This window comes from Cystoisospora suis, assembly GCF_002600585.1.
Source record: "Cystoisospora suis strain Wien I chromosome Unknown contig_5033, whole genome shotgun sequence".
Lineage (NCBI taxonomy): Eukaryota > Apicomplexa > Conoidasida > Eucoccidiorida > Sarcocystidae > Cystoisospora > Cystoisospora suis.
In genome coordinates this window covers 1-14501 of record NW_027157825.1, presented here as the reverse complement: position 1 = coordinate 14501, position 14501 = coordinate 1, and the positions used below count along the sequence as shown (strand labels likewise).

Sequence of the window (14501 nt, the reverse complement as noted above, 5' to 3'; positions counted from 1 at the left end):
ATTAAAGATAGATAGATAGATAGATTAAAGATAGATAGATAGATTAAAGATAGATAGATAGATTAAAGATAGATAGATAGATTAAAGATAGATAGATAGATTAAAGATAGATAGATAGATAGATTAAAGATAGATAGATAGATAGCAGACATGACAAACATATGCATACATACGAAGAAAAAGAAAAGAGAAAAAGAGAGATCTACATCACTCTCCTATCACCTACACCTATACATGTAGACGTATACATAAGTATGTAAGGAAATCTACCTTTATACCCGGATATGTATACATGTGTGTATGTATCTATATATATATATAGAGAGAGAGAGGAGAGATCTAGGTATAGGGATAGATTTTAGGGGAAGTTAAAGTGTCTTCGCCAGAAGGATAGATAGAAGGTGCCTGACGGTAAGAGAAAGTCTTTCAGAATGAAGTCTAGTAAATTGATTCTTCAGAAGACATCTCTCTCTATCTCTTTCTCTGTCTTTCTCTCTTCTCTTCTCTCGGTCTTTTGACTAGCCCGTCAGTTCTGGGCATACAACATCGTCAGCAGGTAACACTCCTTCATGTCATCTCTGTCTATATCTTCTTCTTCTTAGGAAAGAGAAGATTCAGCCGAGACATTTTCTTCTTCTTTATCATTGTATTCCTTTGTCTTGTTTCTACGTAGCGACACTCCTGTGACTTAAGTCTACTTCCCAACAAGGAGACATCTCTCAGCCACACATCTCCACACACTTTCGTCTTCCCATGATCAAATAAAACGTCGTCTTTCTCTTCTTTCTTTCTTTCTTTCTTTCTCTCTCTCTCCGCTCTTTCCTAGTTTGTTTATCTATCGATCTTCATCAGTGTCCATCTATCTCTTCTTTTTTGATCTGCCTATCTATCTATTTATCCGTCTCTCTTTAGCCCCACCTTATGTTTATTTGTATCCTCTCTCTTTCTCGTTCTCTCTCTTTTCATTCCTTTTCCATGTCTATCTCTCCCTCACAATACTCTGCTTGGACTTCTCTTTCTTTTCATCTCTCTTTCTCTCTCTTTGTTTTCGTTCGTAATCTCTTCATTCTCTCTCTCTCTCTATGATTGCTTCTGAGAGGTAGAGAAGGGAGGTGGTACCGAGTTAAAGAAAGAATTGATGAAAGTAAACCAGAGCGGCTTCACTTTCATTGATTCTTCATTCAGTAATTTCTCATGTCTTCTACGAGGCTGATGAGATTTCTTTCTTCGTAACAGCTTTCTAGACACCGTGTCCACAGGGCTAGGTGTGTGTCTATGTCTACTGCTACTCGTGTCATTCAAGGGAAGCTTCTTTCTTGTCTGCAGAGATAACTCCTGCTGAAGATCTGACGGGGTGGAGTTGCTCTGCTGCTCCTCCTCATCGTTATCATCGCTTTTCGCTTCTTCTTTGGATAGGCTTTCACGATCTGAGATCTGGAAAGAAGAGACACACGAAGAAGAGAAAAATGTCAGAGGAGGAGGAGAAGAAGAAGAAAGACGAGGAAGATAGGTAAGAGAAGAAGGAAAGGAACGACAAGAAGAAGAGAGGTGATAGAGGACCTAAGTGCAAGAATACATAGTATATAGCTAGATGTGCATGACTATGTATGCAGATGTATGTAAAGAAGAAGAGAGGTGACACAAGACCTACCTGCAAGAATACATACTGTAGAGCTATGTATGTGCAGCTATTGATGTATGACTGTGCATGTATGTATGAAGATTCGTATGCCTGTATGTGCGTGCTTATGCATCGACTTGCACCTACACGAGTGAGAATCTCCCCTATAAGTGTATATATGTATACATACAGATATACATGGTCTAGAGACTCTAGGATTTCCTGCAACCTCCAGGTTCAAGCCATGCATTGAGAATGGAGAAGACGGGAAGGAACCTCTCTCACCTCTTCATCTGACGTGTCTTCATCTTCTTCATCTTCGGGTCGGTCTGTTTGGTCTAAGAAAGAAGAACCTCCTAGGGTTAATGGATCCACAAATTCTTCATCGTGTAAGGCATCAAGGAGATATCTATCCTCTTCATTCATATCCACTTCTTCTTCTCCTCCTCTATCTTTTCTTGTTCTTCTCTTCTTCTCCAGCTCATTCATCACTCTATCACAGAGAGAGCTAGATAGAAGGTCTCCGTCCATTCTATCTCTACGGAGGTAGTCTTTTTCTCCACTCCGCCGCTCGAGAATACACCTGTCTCGACTTCGATCATGCCGTTGAGAATAACCGTCCCTTGTGAAGAAAGAAGAAGAAGGAGAGAAAGAAGAGGAAGGCCTCTCTCTTGGAGAAGATGAATGTGAAGATGAAGGAGGATGCCCAGAAATGTTCGAGAGCTCTTCTATCTCCTTTCTTCTTCTCCTATCATCTCTTTCTTCTTCGTGTCGAACTCTTACTGAGGTTCTATGTAGATCTTCATATCGACCACTCCTGTTTCGCTCTTCTTCTTCTTCATTCTGACTATTTACCTTCGTCAGATTCTCTTTCTTTTTCATTTCTTTCTCTTCAACTCTCTTTCTCTCTGTTGAGAAACCTTTTCTCTTGTCTTCGTCTCTCGTGAGCTCGTCTCTCCTCCTTCCCAGAGAAGAAGAGAGAAGAGATGAAGACATCTGGTAAGTGACGCTAGGCGCGTCATAGTAGTGACACTGAGGAGGAGAAGAAGAAGAGAAAAAAGAAGAAGAGATAAGAGAAAGCTTTTCAATGGATATCTTCTTCTCTTCATCTTCATCCGGAGATCGTACCTCTCCTCTTGTATTCACCTGTTGAGAGGCGTGTATGTGATAGGCTTGCAAATCATGGAGTCGGGCCATGGAAAGACAGATCTTCTTCTCTTCTTCCTTTAGTCTTTTTATACAGTATCTTTCTTCGTGAAGGAGATATCGTGTCTGTGAAAGAAGGTTTCTTAGCTGCGTCAACGTATATCTAAAGAAGGAAGAGGGAGACGAAGGAAGTGAAGAGCAGGGATAATGGAGATGACGGAGACATCCTACACATGTCTCTTCTTCCTTCATCCTGTCACGAGGTGTAGTGACACCAGGAGTAATCGTGGGAGAAACACGACGTTGAAAAGAGTTGGAAGAAAGTCGAGAAGAAGAATCTTCTTCCTTGTCTTTCTTGATAAGGCGAGGAGTTGAAGAGGAAGAAACGGACATATCTTCGGGGTTATTATCTACGTTCTCTCTTCTTTCTCCCTCTACTTCTGAATACATCGGAGCTTCTTCTTTACTCGAGGAGGAAAGTCTGATATTTTCTTCCTTTTCTTCTTTCTTCACACCTCGTTCTACTCTCTCCTCTTCTTTCCTGTTTATCTTCTCTTCTTTTTCATCCCTTTCCTCATGGATCACTTCTCTCTCAGCCTTGCCGTCTAGATAGGACGACGAGAGAGATATCTTCTTCATCTCTTCTTTCAATCCCCAGCCTTCTCTCTCATTTCTCTCGTAATTCTTCTTTCCTCTTTTCTGAGAGATCCCATTTTCATCCATCGCTATAATCTCTTCTTCTTCTTTTCTTCTCTCGCCATCATCTCCGTATAGACATCCTTCTCTCTCTTCGACAGTCTCCTCTTCCTTCTTCTTTCCTTGATTCTTCTTAATCGTCTCTTCCCTTTCTCGATCCGTATCTCTCGAACTATAACGTGAGGATGACGGAGGCCGTATTCCATTCATCATCCTCTCTTGTCCTCTACCCGAGAATTGTTCTTCTCTTCTCTGTCTTTCTTCTTCTTCTCCCTGTTCTCTTCCTATCATTCCACAGGTCATGCATGCTGACCTCCTCCTTCGATGTTCGATAACCGTAGCTAGCTGATTGACAGCCATACTCTCGACAATCGATACAAGCTCAATAGCGCTAGATAGAAAGTCAGAGACACCTCTCAAAGTCGCGAGATGTCTTCTCGAAACGCTCGTAAGTCTTCTATTCCCTCTCAGCCTCTCTATCGCTACCTCTTGCAGGCTTCTTCCCTCCTGTCTGGAGAGAGTAGCATTCGTTGAATCTACAGAAAGAAAAGGAGGAGGAGAAGAAAGCGGAAGACGATGATGAGGGTGGGGATGAATAGCCAAGTTCGCTTGGATAGGAGAAGAGAGAACTGAAGAAGAAGAAGAAAAGGAAGATAGGGGAGATGTCTTGGTATCCCCAGGTAGATAGGAATGAAGAAGATCAGTCGACGGGGTGCTATTCTTGCGGATCTTGACCTTTTTTCCCTTGTCATCCAATAGACGATCTGAAGATGACGATGCTGAAGAAGAAAACGAGAAAGATCGAGTATACATCATCGCATTTTCTTCTTCTTCTTCTCCTTTTCTTTTCTCCTTGTCTTTGTCTTCTTCATGGACTTCTCTTCTATTATAGTTAAGAGCAGCAATCTTCTCCTTCTCTTCACTCTCTTCTTCGTTCCTCATTTCTTGGAACTTCTCTTCTTCTTCTTCGTTCTTCTCGCCTTCTTCGCCTCCTTCTTCCTTCGCGACTTCTCTCTTAGGACTTAGTAGCAAACACGTAGAGAGATCGCTCTTCTTCTCCCCCGTCTCATCTTCTTTCTTCTCTTTCTTTTCTATCCTTCTATTTGCATGCGGTGTATTATCTCCATGAATTCTTTTCTCCTCTTCTCCCACTGACAGAGCACATGGAGACGACAAGAGATTCTCTTCTTCGCCTCTACTCCTTTCCTTTTCTTCTTTCAAGATGGATCTCGCATCTTTCTCATGCCTTAGAGAGATCTGGTGACTGACATAGATGCACATATTGCTAGAGAAGTCTATAGATTTCTCAATTTCGTTCTTCATAACTTTCTCTTCTTTCGAAAAGATCTTCACTAGAATGACAGCCATGGAGTGTATAGACACCGCAAGATTCTTGAATCCTCCGAGCAAACCTATTCCTACGTCTTCTATCATGGTATCTGTAGAAGAAAATGCACTTCTCTCTTTCTCCTTTTTCACCTCATCGAAGAGATGTCGGTGTCGAGTGACTGGATCCGCATAGCTCATACCTGAAGAAGATATAGATGAAGATGGGGGTAGAAGCGATTCCGTAGAGGGAGACGATATCTTTGATCTAGAAAGAAGACACGAAGTCTTGTTTATCTTCTTCTTCTCCTCCTCCTCTTCCTCTCTCTTCTTTTCTTTCTTCTCTCTATCTTCTTCATTCTGTTCTTTCTCCATTCTCTTTTTCTCATCTTCCTCACGGGTCACCTCATCTCTAGAGATCTCTCGTGACTGAGAAAGAGAATGGAGAGAGGAGACACTCTCTTCCTTTCTAGGAGAAGATCTTCCACCATCTTTAAGGCGAAGGTCATGCAGGTAAGGAGAATGCAGTAAGGATGGTGAGACCTCCCTTTCGCAAAAAGGAGAAAAAGAACAACAGAAAGGGAAAGAAGAAGACGAAAGAGAAGGAAACGAAGAAGACGAGAGAGACGAAGAAGAAGAAGAAAGAAGAGGGTGTATGAGCTCATCCCAGCATTCCATAACACCCCACGTAAGAAGCTTTAGAGAGGAGAAAATGTCAACCAAAATTGAAAGGGACTTCTTCATCTCTTTCTCTTCTTGTTCTCTCAGAAAAGAAAGACCAGCGATGGAAAGGAGCAGAGAGGGAGGCTCTCTACGACGTTCGTCTGTTAATAGTGGACTACTACTAGTAGATCTCCCTGTATCCCAGTCGCTGGTCTGGGGCTTAAGGAATGAAGATGAAGCAAGAGGAGAAGAAGAAGAGAAGAGAGACGGAGGGATTTCTGAAGGTGAAGGTATTACCAAAGGTGTCTTGTGATTGAAGGTGTCTTGAGAAGAGCCTTTCTTGGGAATATCTTGAGATGAATCATCATTCATCTTCTTTCTCTGGAGATGACGGCTTGTAAGCAAAGTCGCGTGACTTCTTTCAAGGGGAATAGACTGCTGTGAAGGCTGCTCTTCTTCTTCGTAGAGAGTAGAGAGACGGCGTAGATGATCATGAAGAACGTCTGTACAAGCACTATAGATCATTATACCTATCTGACAAGGAAGGAGTCTTCCTTCTCCTCTTTTTTCTTCTCTTTCTTTATGTTGTTCTTCTCTCCATACTCTTGTCCTTCTTTCTTCCTCTTCTCTTCTATCTCTATTTGAATAACCTGTGCTCTTACACCCCCCCTTCCTTCCCCACTCATGGAGAGATGGCGTTGAAGAGATTCTCGCGGATGAGAAGGAAAAAGAAGAAGACGAAAGAGGATGAAGAAGAGATGAAGGTATGGCAGGTGATGAATAGGTAGTAGATGCATGAGAGAACCTCTTCCTTCTTTCTTCAGAGAGCTCGAGCTTACGGAAGATAGATGAAGCCGGCCACAGAACAAGGCGAGCGGCCAGACGTGAGAAGAAGATGGGGAGATCTGAAGGCGAAAGAGCAGATAATTTCATCTGAAGAAGCCTTAAGATGACATAAGGAAAGAGAGGATGAAGCAGACGGGATAAACCAAGAGAAGGAAAAGTACACCTTTCATTCGATCCTATTACAGAAGACTCTCTCATGGCTAAGCGACCTCTACGACGTCGCGAAGGTGAAGGAGAAGAAGAACGGACTGGGTCACACGATGAAGAGCTTGATAGGTCAGAAGAAGAGGAAGAAGAGAAAGACGACGAAGAGAGAGAGGAAGCAGTAGAAGAAGAAGACGGAGAAGATGGACGTCCTCTCAGGCGGTGACCTTCCCCCCTCTTGGGTTGAATGAGAGAAGATTCTCTTGAGAAAGAAGAGAGAGGATGTATATCTTCTTCACTTCTCTTCTTCCTATGCTTTCTCTCTTTTCTTACACGAGAGTCGTCTCTGTCTCTTTCAACAGAAGAAGAAAAAGAAGAATGGAGGCGAGAGGTGCTAAAGGAAGAAGAAGGAGATGCATTCTTCTTACTCATCGTACTACTGTTGCGCCTCTCTCTCACCGCCATAGAAGAAGAAAAAGAGAGAGGAGAGGGTTGGAGACAGTCGATGTGAAATGAATTCGAAAGAAGACGATTTTTCTGCGCGCTGTCGAGAGAGATAGGTTTGGATAAGGAAGAAGAATGAGAAGAAGCGTTAGATAGAGAACGTTGTTCTTCTATAAGCTTTCTCTTCTTTCTCTCTGGTTCCTTCATCGTATTCTCTTCGTCACTCGATGAGATGTCTTCTTCTTCTGCATCTCCATTCTTCTTCTCTCCTTGTTGCTTATGGGAGTCGTCTTCCTCTTCTCTCTCTTCTTCTCTCTTCTTTTTCTTTGTCTCATCAGAGGCCTTTCCCTCGTCGAAATCCGTCTTCTTCTTCTTTTTCTTCTCTTCTTCTTCTTTTCTCCTGGTTAGGTTACCTTCCTCGTCTCCTTCTCTCTCCCCTTCATTTCTCAAGATATTCTTTTCTTCTAAGGTCGACGTAGAAGACCTTCCTCTCGGAGGAATAGGCGAAGAGAGAGACGACTTTTCATTGCTTCTTTCATACCTCCTCGTTCTCTGTCGTTCCTTCTCTTTCTTCCTCTTCAACTTCTCTTTCATCCTCTCCCCTCGCTCCTTCATCTCTTGATAGGAGAACCGCTTCCTCTTATCTTCTTCTTTAGAGGCATGTACAAGACGATGGTCTTTTCTACAAAACTCCTCTTCACTATTACTGGTGCTTCCGCTACTCCCACTACTTTCTGTCACGTCTCTATCTCTCCTCCTCGGACCATACAATCTCTCCTCTTCTTTTTTCTCTTCTTCTTCTTCCTCTTCATTTTCTTCTCCCCTGTCTTCTTTCCTTTGACATCTAGTCTGCTGTCGCTCTTTAGACCTCCAAGAAGAAGAAAGAGGGGAGTAATGGCTATGAGAGAGAGACCCTCCAAGAAGGTTTTCTCTCTTTCCTCCTGGAAGAAGAAAGAAGAGAGATTCATCTACGAATCGATCGATAAGAGATAAACACAGAGAAGAAGAAGAAGATAACGACGAAGAAAAAGAGGAAGAGGAAATCTTTCTACCTTGTCCAGAGACTCGGCTTGAAGACGTGGAGGAGAAGAGACGATGCTTTACTCTCGTCCCTTCATCTCGGTCTTCTTCATCTTCTTCTCTTCGTTCTAAGGTTCTCCCTCCTTGGCAGCATAACACCTCTATAAGATCAAAGGCAAGATTAAAGCTATAGAAAAGATATGCTAAAGACGTCTTCTCGAGGGGTTTCAAGATCTTCTTCTTCATATCCCCATTCCTCTTCATATCACAGATGGAGCCCTCTCTTGTAGGTAAGAAAAGATCCCTATCTCTTCTTCCATCTCCAGGCACATCTTCATCTACTCTTCTTCGATGTCTTCCAAGGTTTTCTCCTGCCATCTTATCATAGAGATTACGATGAAGAAAAGAAGAGGAAGAAGAAAAGAAAGAAGGAGAAGAAGGATCGGTTGCTTCATAAAGATTCGAAAAGAGAAAAGTGCATCTAGAGAGATGGATGCTTTCTCTCGTCTTCATAGGATTGAGAAGAGAATGAAGATGGAGAGAGGGGTGGTCCTGGCAATAGACGAGATTCTCTCCTTTCTCTTCTTCTTTATCTGGATGCGAAAGACAACCAGGAGAGAAGTAGTGCTGTCGTTGGTGTAGAGGATGATGCGAGAGAAATTTCATTTGGAAAGGGGTTGCTCGTAAGGAAGAAGACGAGGGAGAAGATAAGAATCCTGATAGAGAAAAAGGAAAAGATGAAGAGAGACAAGGTGTATTCAAAGCGAGGAGACGAGGATGATGATATGGAGACAAAGGATCCTCTCTACAATTAGACTTCGCATGAGGTGTACATACACTTGAAATCTTAGATGGAGAGAAACGCTGTGACAGAGAATGAGAGGGAGAAGAAGAAGAAGAAGGAAAGTCCCCACTCCATACAAAGGGCGAGAAGAAAGATCTGATCTTTCCTTCATTTTCTTCTCCATTTGACTTGCTGCTAGGCCATGAGAAGAATCGGAAAGAATGAAGATATCTCTCTAGTAGGGATTTTCCAGAAGATTTAGGAGAAGAATAGCAATAAGCAGCCCTCTTATCATCTCTCTTCCTAGACTGTTCTAAATATCTTTTTCTTCTTCTTCTTTCTCTCTTCAAATCATTACAGATTCCCTTCTTCTCTCTGCTACTGCCTCTACAAGATGAAGAAGAAGAATCCCTTGAACTTTCTCTTTGATGGTTTCTCGCTTCTCTTCTCGCCTCATCATCATCTTCCTTCTTCTTCTCTTGAAGAAAGGCTTCCTCTTTTCCTTTCTTCTTCCTCATAAGTTCCTCGAGGTCACGAAGCTTTCTTTCTTCCACATTCGTCGCCCTTTCCGCTTCTTCTTCTTTCTGGTCTTTTTCCCCTTCTTCTTCTTCATAGTCTTTTCTTCTTGTCACATCATCCCTCTCTAACGAGAGATGAAATGAAGAAGAAGACGAAGAGGAAGATGAGGAATGAGGGTTTTCTCCTTCAGCTAAGCTATGTTGATCTTGAACGATTAAAGAGAAGTCTTTTCTTTTATCTTTCTTCAACCTTAGACATCTCTGGAGATCTTCATCGCTGAGAAGGTATGACGGAAAGGTAGATAAAGATGTCTTATTCCTATCATCATAATAGAACTGGGGGCTCTTCTTTCCTCCTTCTTCTTCTTGTCCTTGGTCTCTATCGGTCTTCTCACTCTCTTTCTCTTCTCTTCTTTCTTCGCTTCTTGCCTCTTTCTCTTCTTCTTCTTCCTCTTCATTATTACTAGAGATTTCTCCTCTCTTCTCCCGGCATGAAGAAGTAGAAGAAGATGAAAGAGAAGATCTTCGTTTCTTATCATTTCTTTCTCTTCTTCTCATCTTCTCTTCTCTCACTAGAGAAGTGAAAGACATCCTCTCTAAAGAACGTATATGCTCTCCTTCTCTTCTTCTTATCTTTCTCCCCTCATCTTTTCTTTTCTTCCTATCCCATGTCTCTCTCTCACTACCCTTCTCATCTAGAATTCCCTTTGTACTGAACATAGCTCTCTCCTTTGTATTCTGTAGCCTACGACTATAAGAAGAAGAGAAAGAAGGCGAACGATCTTCTTCTACTTCTTCCTCTTCTTTTCTCTCTCTATCTTTTCTTCTGCGTTTCTCTTCTTCACACGCGACTGTAGCCGTGGATCGAAGAAGAGAGAAAAAAGCTTCTCTTTCTTTATCTTCCATGAAGAGAGCTAGAAATCGAAATGAAAGAAGACGGCAGAGCCGCACTAAAAAGAGAGGTAGAGGCGGGAGAAGATGATGACGTTGCACAGTAGGAGAATTCCTATCGACTTCTCGTGAATGTTCTTCCTCTCCTTCTATTCTTCTTCGTCTCCGTCTTTTTCTTTTTCTCTCTTTCATCTCTTTTCTTCTTTCTCTTCTTTCTATCTTCTTATCCTCTCTAAACACGCCTCCCCCATGCCTATGTCGGTGCTGTCTCTTCTCTCTTCTTAGCATCGATTGTCTCTCCTTCAGACAGCCAGTAGAAATCGATGCTGGAAGAGTCTCTTGATGAGGTCTGACAGAGGATAGAGATGTCCTATGAAAAGAAGAAGAGGAAGAAAAAGTCGAAAGAATAGAAGCAACTTCTTCTTTAGGCGTTGTCTTTCCTCTTCTGTCTTTCTGTTTATGAGGTCTTCGCGCTCTCTGTGGACTTCGGAAAGAAGGGAGAAAATAAGAAAGAGTAGAAGATGAAGAAGAGGAAGAAAGGGAAGGAAAGATAGGATAGAGAGGAAGACTGAGACAGATAAGGAGACCTCTCATAAGTTCTAGACGATAGACAAACAACTCTTCTGCATGCAATGTGGTCAATTCTCCTCGAGATGGAGAAACACCTTCTTCCACATCATTCTTTCTTCTTTCCTTCTTTACAGTCTTTTCCTCTCTTCTTCTTTCTAAGAATCCACCGACGTCCTCTTTCTGTCTACAAGGGGAGCTTCTTTCAAACGATGTATGCTGAGAGTCTTTAGCTGGGTGTTCATCTCTCTCTCTTTCCTCTCTTCTTATCACTCGATCAGAGCACAAAGAGACATCTGAGAGAATCTCTTCCTCTGTACATACAGCACTCGAGAATGTAGGCGTCATCGAGACCCCATCCTTTGAAGGGATCGACGTTGAAATCTGTGACAGAGAGGTGAGTGAAGAAGAAGAAGACTCTTTAGAAGTCCATGAAGAAGAGAGGTTAATTTCTTTCCTATCTATGCCTAAAGCTTCTTGGAGTAGAGAAGACTGAGAAGGTTTCTCTTCTCTTGTCGGAGATGACTCTGAGGAAGGGTGCCCGCGCGTGAAAGAAAAAGAAGAAGAAGAAGTGGACAAAGAGAGAGGAATAGTTGTAGTAGCCGGACGGTCTTTGGTTGGAGAGGAGCTCGATGTGTTAAGATCACATGAAGAAGAAGAAGAAGAATCTATGATATGATAAAGAGGAGAAGAAGAGAGGTGGTATCTTTCTTCCGTCGATTCGTCGACTTGATCTTGAGGAGAAGAGTTGAGAAGGAAGGGAGAGGGAGAGAAATGAAAGTTGTTTCGCTGACTTGATGTGCTCTTTGGATGAGGAAAGAAAGAAACCCCTCCTTCACCTAGAAAGACATTTCGATCTGTACAGATCTCTCTCCATAGAAGCATGAGAAAGAGGGACGCATAGCAAGAGCCTCTCATCCACTCCCACTGATTCGACGGTGACTTCACTTCTAAAGAGAAAGAAAGAGAATCTCTTCCGTCAGTCTCTCTTTCTTCGTTTGCATGTGTTTCTCCTTTCTTGGAAGAGAGAGGAAGAGAAGAAAGAGAAGATGGAGAGGATGTCGAAGGGCTCCCCCTCTGTGAAGAGAGAGAAGGAAAGATACTCATCGAAGAAGAATGAAGAGAAGGAGATACACCCGAGGAAGTCGCTACTAGGGTTCTTCCTATTGCCATGGCTGGCGACGTAGAGAAATGATTAAGAGAAGACGAAGAAGAAGACGAAGGAAAGGAGAAGTGAGTGTGTTGAGGGACTGTATTGAATAGAGCTTCATAGAGATTTCTAAGAATGACGCGATCTGTTCTCATTAAAGGAGAATAAGAAGGAAGATCAAAGACTACAGAAGAAGATCTACCCTTCTCTCTTCTTCTCAACGTATCATTCTTCTCCAGTATCATGTAGACTCCCTTATCTTCTTCATCTTCTCTTCTCCCTCTTACCCTGTGCCTCTCATTGAGGCAATCACCTTCTTCTTCTTCATCTTCTGTTCCTCTTTCGTTTGTTTTGCATCCCTGATCTACTTCTGTCTTCTTCATTCTTTTCGTCATGCTATTCTCTGTTGCGAAGTCTAGAGATGACGGGGTGAAGAGAAGAGATCGACGGAAAGCTCTTTCTGCTGCCTGGCTGAGATGTCTCTTTCTCTTCTTCATCTCGCCATCGCCCATGCGAGCAAGAGAAGACGAAGGAGAGAAGACAGGAGAAGAAGATAGAGGCGACGAAGTCGGTACGACACACAGAGAAGATGAGAGGTGTGCGAGAGAATGAGAAGCAGAAGAATGGGAAAGAAGAAAAGGAGAAAAAGAAGACGGAGAAGAAGAAAGAAGACTTTCAACAAGACGATGAATGCAAACACGTAAAAAAGGAATACACGGAAGGACAGTGGCATGCGCCCAAGGACCAGAGAAAGAAGAAGAGAAAGTTGAAGATCTTCTTTGTGTCTCCGTTTCCTCAAACTTATGTTGGTCTGTCTTTCTTCTCTCTTCGTTTCCTACTCCTTCTTGTCCTCCTTCATAATCCTTCTCGAAAACTATCATCTCCTTATTGTGTCTTTTCTTGTTCTTTTCTTCTTTTGTCGATAGAAACTGGCTTAAAAGACATACACACTCATCATTATCATCTTCGTTACCATCGTGATCTTGGGTATCTCTTCCTTTCTCTCCTTCTTCGACCTCCTTTCTCACACCTTGCACATTAGTGACGCTTCTCGAGAAGGGTTGTGCTTCTATCTCGCAGGCTTCTTCTCTCTCAGTTCCATTGAGAGGATGAAGAGATGAAGGAGGAGAAGAAGAAGAGGAAGAAGGTCCCGAGACAGAAGAAGATGAAAGGTGTCGGCAGGCTCTCTTTTCACAGTCATTCGAAAGAAGCGAAGAGGGGAGAGAATAGAAAGCAAGAGATGAAGGTTCCCTCTGTTCTTCTTCTCTTCGAAATGGAGAGACACGCGCAGGAAGAGTCGCCGCAGCTGTGACTACGTGAAGAGCGATGGAAAGAGGAAGAAGAGAAGACGATGAAGATTCGAAAGAGAAAGAAGAAGGAGAGAGAGAGGCGGTATAGAGATGTAAGTAAGGAGGAGTGGTAGGATCAAAGAGAAAAGAAGAAGAAGAAGAAGACTTCCATCCATGAAGTGCTTGCGTTAAGCATGTGCATCCATGTAACACGAAAGATTTCATTCCGTCTCTGATCTTCTTCTTTCTTTTCACATTCTTCTCAAAATACCTCTTGATCTTCTCTTCTTCTTTCCTCTCTATCTTCGTCCTTGACGTCTGTTTTCTTTCTTCTTCTTTCTCATCTCCTATGCTCTCTTTTTCTGTACCTTCCTCTCCTTCTTCTCCTTCCTCTCTTCGAGAACGTTTCATACTACACATTTCTTCTTCACTTATCTGTCCTTTACCACTCTCTCTGCATTTCGTATGAGGTTTGCTCCCCTCCGAAAAGCCGGTTGACTCCTTCAAGAGATATCTTCTTTGTTCATCTTCTTTCCTCTTCTCCTCCTCGTTCGTCTCATTATTCTTCTTTCTTTCTATCTTACTAATATCTTCTTGGCCCTCTTGTTCTCCCTCCCCCTCCCCCTTGTTGTTCTCCCCCCCTCTCCTCACCTCTCCTCTTCCTTCTCTCATACCTCGATCTACATCACTACCACGCTCTCTCCCCGTCATAAGACTTTGCCTACGTCTTCTTATTCTCCTTCTTCTTTCTGCTAGAGCTGTCGCCGTCAAGAGAAGTCTCTCAGAAGCCTTTTCAATACTTGAGGAGAATCTTAGCCTCCGGTCTAGACTTCCTAGGCGAGTCACGAGATCTTGAAAAGGAAGCCGAGGTGAGAAACCTCCTTCTTCTCCTCCTCTCTCCTTCCAGGAAGAATTGCATGCAGCGAAGAACGCAGAGGATGGATTGACTCTTGGAAGACAAGAAAGAAGACTTGCCGATGATGACTGAGAAGGGAGATACGGTTGAAAGCTCTCATGGGAAATCTCATGAAGGGGGGGAAAAGAAGAAGAACAGCCGTGCAAGAAAGAGAAAGAAGAAGAGATCTTGTTATCTAGCTCCTCATCTCTCTTCTTTCCTTCGACTAAAGCTAAGGTAGCCTCGCTGATGTTGCTGTCCTTGAGAGACGCAAGTTGTGAAGAGAAATCTGTGCCTCTTATCTTCTCCTTCCCGAAAAGGAAAAAAGGAGAACAGAAAGAAGAGGAGAAAGAAGAGAGATCGTATCCAGTCAAAGAACGTAAGAGAATCTGTAAAAGACGAGATTCGAAAGGATGGAGAAAGATCGAGGCAGGAGGAGGAGGAGGAGAAGAAGAAAGAGATACTCTCGCCTAAGAGGAAAAGGAAGAAAGAAAGAAGAAA

General features: G+C 42.8%; 2 protein-coding genes across 2 annotated transcripts; both read right to left on the bottom strand.

Annotated features, from left to right (window-relative positions):
• Nucleotides 1-165: 165 nt before the first annotated feature.
• On the bottom strand, nucleotides 166-13568 carry CSUI_008787 (uncharacterized protein). The gene is made up of 2 exons (XM_068068912.1): nucleotides 1907-13568; nucleotides 166-1434 (listed from the first exon to the last, which is right to left on the bottom strand). The coding sequence occupies exons 1-2, from the start codon at nucleotides 13523-13525 to the stop codon at nucleotides 1081-1083; spliced, it is 11973 nt and encodes a 3990-aa protein (XP_067919113.1). The 5' UTR covers nucleotides 13526-13568; the 3' UTR covers nucleotides 166-1080.
• Nucleotides 13569-13767: 199 nt separating this feature from the next.
• CSUI_008786 (uncharacterized protein) lies at nucleotides 13768-14471 on the bottom strand (the record flags this gene model as incomplete). Its single annotated transcript, XM_068068911.1, has 1 exon — nucleotides 13768-14471. A coding segment is annotated over one exon (702 nt), but the record flags the coding sequence as incomplete, so codon positions are not given.
• Between the last annotated feature and the right edge of the window lie 30 nt (nucleotides 14472-14501).